The sequence below is a fragment of the Chiloscyllium plagiosum genome, chromosome 10, assembly GCF_004010195.1.
Source record: "Chiloscyllium plagiosum isolate BGI_BamShark_2017 chromosome 10, ASM401019v2, whole genome shotgun sequence".
NCBI classification, from domain to species: Eukaryota; Metazoa; Chordata; class Chondrichthyes; order Orectolobiformes; family Hemiscylliidae; genus Chiloscyllium; species Chiloscyllium plagiosum.
Genome location: NC_057719.1, coordinates 92,175,860 through 92,181,821, shown reverse-complemented (window position 1 = coordinate 92,181,821; position 5,962 = coordinate 92,175,860). Strand labels below are relative to the sequence as shown.

The 5,962-nt window shown below is 47.7% G+C and overlaps 1 protein-coding gene across 1 annotated transcript in view; it reads right to left on the bottom strand.

Moving 5' to 3' along the window:
* Positions 1-5,962, bottom strand: part of LOC122554034 (polypeptide N-acetylgalactosaminyltransferase 16-like) — a 106,296-nt gene that overhangs the window by 37,003 nt on the left and 63,331 nt on the right. Inside the window, exon 7 of the mRNA XM_043698521.1 lies at positions 1,992-2,076. Coding sequence (XP_043554456.1) covers positions 1,992-2,076 — 85 coding nt within the window. The remainder of the gene's footprint in view (positions 1-1,991; positions 2,077-5,962) is intronic.

The following is a 5,962-nucleotide window of genomic DNA, read 5'->3' as shown; positions in this document are numbered from 1 at the left end:
CGACTCTGTCCGTCCTAGCTTTTAGCTTCCAGCCTAACTCCCTGAGCTCTTGAATGACCTCCCCACCTCTCTTCCTACCTATGTCGTTGGTGCCAACGTGCACCACGACTTCTGGCTGCACACCCTCCCCCTTAAGGATTCTGACGACACGGTCTGAGATGTCTCGGACCCTGGCACCTGGGAGGCAACAAACCATCCGAGAGTCTCGCCCATGCCCACAGAACCGCCTGTCCGTCCCTCTAACTAGAGCGTCTCCTATAACTAGCGCTCTCCTCCTCTCCCCCTTTCCCTTCTGAGTCTCAGAGCCGGACCTCATGCCAGAGACCCGGTCGCTGCAGCTTACCCCTGCTAGGCCGTTTTCCCCCCCCACCCCAACAATATCCAAAGCGGTATACTTATTGTTTAGGGGAATGACTACAGGGGATTCCTGCACTGCCTGCTTCCTCCCCTTCCCACCTCTAACTGTTACCCAGCTACCTCTGTTCTCTGGCGTAACTATGTCCCTGTAGCTTCTACCTATCACCCTCTCAGCCTCTCGAATAATCCTCAGTTCATCCAACTCCAGCTCCAGTTCCCTAACGCGGTCTGTGAGGAGCTGGATCTGACTGCATTTCCTGCAGATGAAGTCGGCAGGAGTATCGGTGGTCACCCCTACCTCAAACATCCGGCAGGAGGAACATTCCACCGCCTGCGCTGCCATTACCCTACACCTCGTCTCCAAAGCAAGAACACTGAGTAGCTTACCTGTGGACTTTAAAGTTAGGGTGGAGGAGGAGGATGGGAGGGAGGCCCTACTTTGTATGGCCCGGGGTTAATCACCCTACAACCCCCATGTTTCCATAACTACAACTGTATCATAGCTACGTATATCTGTTTACGTATATCTGTTTACACTGTTAATTCATCTACCTTATTGAAAATGTTCCATGCTTTAACTCACAATGTCTTCAGACTTGTCTTCTTTACCTTGTTCGTCATTCTAGTTTTACTTTGCACTATGTCCCCATTTGTTTCCCACCCTGGTTTTTCTGCCTTCCACTTTTGCTTTTTATCTTCTTTGTTCCTATCCTTGATTCTTCCCGCTCAGGTTCCCATCCCCCTCCCATTCTAGTTTGAATTCCTCCTTTGGTGGCTCAGTGGTGAGCACTGCTGCCTCACAGCACCAGGGAGCAGGGTTCAATTCCAGCCTCGGGCGACTGTCTGTATGGAGTCTGCACATTCTCCCCTGTGTCTGCGTGGGTTTCTGATCAGACACCACTACTGAGCACCACTTTCTGCAGCTGTTATACCATTTCTAATTAGCAACGCCACCCCCCCTCCTTTTTTACCACCCTCCCTAATCTTACTGAAACATCTGTAACCAGGAACCTCCAACAACCATTCCTGTCCCTCTTCTATCCACGTTTCCGTGATGGCCACAACATTGTAGTCCCAGGTACCGATCCACACCTTAAGTTCACCCACCTTATTTCTGATGCTCCTTGCGTTGAAGTATACGCACTTGAACCCATCTCTGTGTCCGCAAGTATTCCCTGTCAGTGCTACCTTCTCCACAGCCCGCTACATTCTTGGACAGCCTGAAAAACAGCTAGCCTACTTGCTGGACTACGAGTCCGGATCCCCATCCCCCTGCCAAATTAGTTTAAACCCCCCCGAAGAGTGCTAGCAAACCTACCCCCCAGGATATTGGTGCCCTTCTGGTTCAGGTGCAACCCGTCCTGCTTGTACAGGTCCCACCTTCCCCAGAATGCAGTCCAATTGTCCAAATACCTGAAGCCCTCCCTCCTACACCAGCCTTGCAGCCACGTGTTCAACTGCACTCTCTCCCTATTCCTTGCCTCACTGTCACGTGGCACCAGCAACAACCCAGAGATGACGACTCTGTCTGTCCTAGCTTTTAGCTTCCAGCCTAACTCCCTGAGCTCCTGAATAACCTCCCCACCCCTCTTCCTACCTATGTTGTTGGTGCCAGTGCTGAATCCAGTGCTTACCGGATTGATTCGGTCGGGTCAGACCGCACCATCTTCTGTTCAATAGGTATCTGCTCCCATTTAAAATGCAAACTCCAGTCAAACCCTATGACCAAGGGAGGGAAAACAGCAAGATGAACAGAGAGAATCTGAGCTGACAAGGATAAGACCGTGCTGAAAAGGCATCATAAGGTAGACACACAAAGGAGACAGTCCAGACACTCCTCCACTCAATCACCAAGACATTTACATGTCCCCTTTTCATGAGATTTTTCAAAATTTGTTGAGGGGGATGTGGACATCACTGGCTCGGTTAGTATTCAATTTATCAGGCAGCATCTGAGAAGCAGGAAAATCAAAGCCCTTTGTTCCTGATGAAGGGCTTTTCCCCGAAACGTCAATTTTCCTGCTCCTTGGATGCTGCCTGACCTGCTGTGCTGTTCCAGCACCACTCTAATCTTGAATTCAGGCCTCCTGGCCCATAGGTAGGGACACTACCGCTGAACCACAATAGCCCTATCTGATCAGTATTTATTGCCCATCCCTAATTGTCTTTGAGAAGATGGGGGTGAGCTGCCTTCTTGCACCACTGCAGTCCATGTGCTGTTGGATTTTGACCCTGAAGAAATGGGGATCGTTTTCCACGTGAGGATGGTGAGGGGCTAAGAGGGGAACATGTCGCTGATGTGCTCCAATGTGCTTGCTGTCTTTGCTTCGCAAGTGGTGAGTATCAGCCTTGAATTAATGCAAGATTTTCTCCTCCCTCCCAGAGGACCTTTACAAAGCCCATTTTCACTCTCTGAACTCTGAGCACCCTAAAATCACTGGGGAAATTGACAGACGCTTACGTCCTGTCAACTTCTCAACTGCATGGAATTGAAAATGGGGGAAGCATTTCCCAGTGAAATCTGACACACAATTAAATTGGCTCGTGATTCACAGTTCTCTCATTTTGTCTTGAGGTTCACAAAAGGACACGGCAGTTTTGACAAACAGAGGAATCACAGAGTCCCCTCCAACCTTATTATTCCAAACCGCTCACGATCCAGGCCTGAAACTCCTGGGTTTGAAGAGAGGCAAAACGCAATAGGCCAAGCTGAGCCAGTTTAGCAAACACTGCAGTCTACTTCCAGAGATGGAGACAGAGGAATGAAAGGAGGCCATCCAGCCCCCTTTATGTCTGTCCCACGCATGCAATGAGGCCTGTTCTTACTCTGTGACACTTTGTCTCCTTATTGAGAAACATCAATATGGAAACTTGTTACTTGACCTGGATTTCCTCCCTCTCACTTTGCGTGAAGGTGTGATCCCCAGCATCATCTCGCAGTATTGTAACCCTAATGTTAAGGCTGTACACCCTCTCAACACCAACATCAGAGAATCAGTCTCTCTCTGTCTCTTCATAACAACTCCTTTAAGCGCTTTGAACAGATTCATAGGGATCACTCCTTAAGTACAGCTGCATCAATGCTTGGGCCTCTCAGTTACAGCAACGGCCCCAGCCAGATGTGATGTGAAGTCCAAATCATTAACTTCTGTGTTGTTAATGTTTCCAGACTTTCACTTTTCACATTCTTTCCCACTGGTAGCAGAGCATCCTCCTCTAGCGTTCAAAACGTTCTAAGACCAATGAATGACACACCCAAGGAACTCTTTGTATTCCATGACCTGGTGAATCAATGCAAAGCCAGCAGTATAAGTGAGGCCGAGAGATTCTGCATTACCAAATAAACGAGCAGCGGTCCCAAACCTGATTTGCAGTGAAGAGAAAGAATACTACATCTCAGCTGTCGCCTCAGTGAGAACCCCCTATCCTCTGAGTCAGAGGTTCAAATCTCACTCCAGAGACTCCAACACATAGTCCAGGCAGTGCGTTACTGAGGGAGTGCCACACTGTCCAAAGTGCTGTCCCTCAGATCAGACATTAATCTGAAAAGTGTTCTGTTTTTTCTCTCTCAGGTCTGCGTGGGACTCTTCGGAGGGTCGGTGTGCACTTGTTGGGCTTAATGGCCTGTTTCCACACTGTAGGGAATTCTATGATTCTAAGAACAGGGAGTTCTCCATGGTGAAAGTGGGCACTGCAGATGCTGGAGATTGGAGTCAAGATTAGAGTGGTGCTGGAAAAGCACAGCAGGTCAGGCAGCATCCGAGGAACAGAAAAATCGATGTTTCGAGCATCAGTAATCTTCCTTTTGAAGGGCTTTTGCCTGAAATATCATGTTCTCCATGGTGTCTGGACTTGTAATTATTCTCATCCACTAATTTAAGAGTAACAAAAAGATGGGGTACTGGGCTAATGGTCGGATACTTGGTAGTGTGGATGAGCAGAGGGATCTTGGTGTCCATGTACACAGATCTCTGAAAGTTGCCACCCAGGTAAATAGTGCGGTGAAGAAGGCATATGGCATACTGGCTTTTATTGGTAGAGGAATTGAGTTCCGGAGTCCTGAGGTCATGTTGCAGTTGTATAAGACTCTGGTGCGGCCGCACCTGGAGTATTGTGTGCAGTTTTGGTCACCATACTATAGGAAGGATGTGGAGGCACTGGAACGGGTGCAGAGGAGGTTTACCAGGATGTTGCCTGGTATGGTAGAAAGATCGTATGAGGAAAGGCTGAGGCACTTGGGGTTGTTTTCATTGGAGAAAAGAAGGTTTAGGGGTGACTTGATAGAGGTGTACAAGATGATTAGGGGTTTAGATAGGGTTGGCCATGAGAACCTTTTTCCACGTATGGAGTCAGCTATTACGAGGGGGCATAGCTTTAAATTAAGGGATGGTAGGTATAGGACAGATGTTAGGGGTAGATTCTTTACTCAGCGAGCCGTGAGTTCATGGAATGCCCTGCCAGTAGCAGTGGTGGACTCTCCCTCTTTATGGGCATTTAAACGGGCATTGGATAGGCATATGGAGGATAGTAGGCTAGTGTAGGTTAGGTGGGCTTGGATTGGCGCAACATCGAGGGCCAAAGGGCCTGTACTGCACTGTATTCTGCTATGTTCTATGTTCTATGTTAATCCGAAACAGATGACCATTCAAGAGGGATGGATTTCACCTGAACTGGAGGGTGACCAATATCCTGGTGGAGAGATTTGCTAGTTCAGTTAGGGAAGTTTTAAACTAGTTGGGTGTTGGGTGGGGGGGTTGAGGGGGTGGAAGGATCCGAAATAGTATTGAGAATAGAGCAACAGATTAGGATGGTTCTGAAGTTAAAGACTTCAAGTTAATTCGATAAGGCAGATAATTAGAGCAATTCAGAGAACTCTGAAAAATTAAACTGCATCTATTGCACTGCAAAGGGTCCGACAAGTAAGGCTGATGAACTTAAGGTATGCATGGTTACATGGGACTGAGATATCATAGGGATGATAGGAACATGTCTGAGGGAGGTACAAGACTTGGCAGCTCAGTGTTCTGGGGTTTAGATGCTAGAAGAACGATAGAAAGCGAGGCAAGAGAGAAGGGGGAGTGGAGATTTTAATTAGAGAAGACATTACTGCTGTACTTGGACAGGATATTTATCAGGGATCGTCCAGTGAATCTGTATGAGTGGAACTGAGAAATAAGTAAGAGATGATCACGCTAATGGGATTGTACCTTGATAGACCCCTAACAGTCAGAGGGAAACTGAGAAGCAAATATGTAGAGAAATCTCATATATATATTTTTTAAAAATATAAGGAATAATAGGTTTGCAATAGTAGAAGATTTTAACTTTCCAAACACAGACTGGGACTGCACAGTGTTAAGGACTTGGATTGTGAGCATTTGTTAAATATGTTTCAGTAAACTTTTCCGTATCCACATATAGATGTACCTACTAGAGAATCCAAGCCACCCGACGCCTGGAGGAAAAACGCCTCATCTTCCGCCTTGGGACCCTTCAACTACACGGCAGCAACACTGACTTCACTAGTTTCCTCATCTCCCCTCCACCCCCCACCCCCAACTCAACCCAGATCCAACCCTCCAACTCGGCACTGCCCTCATGACCT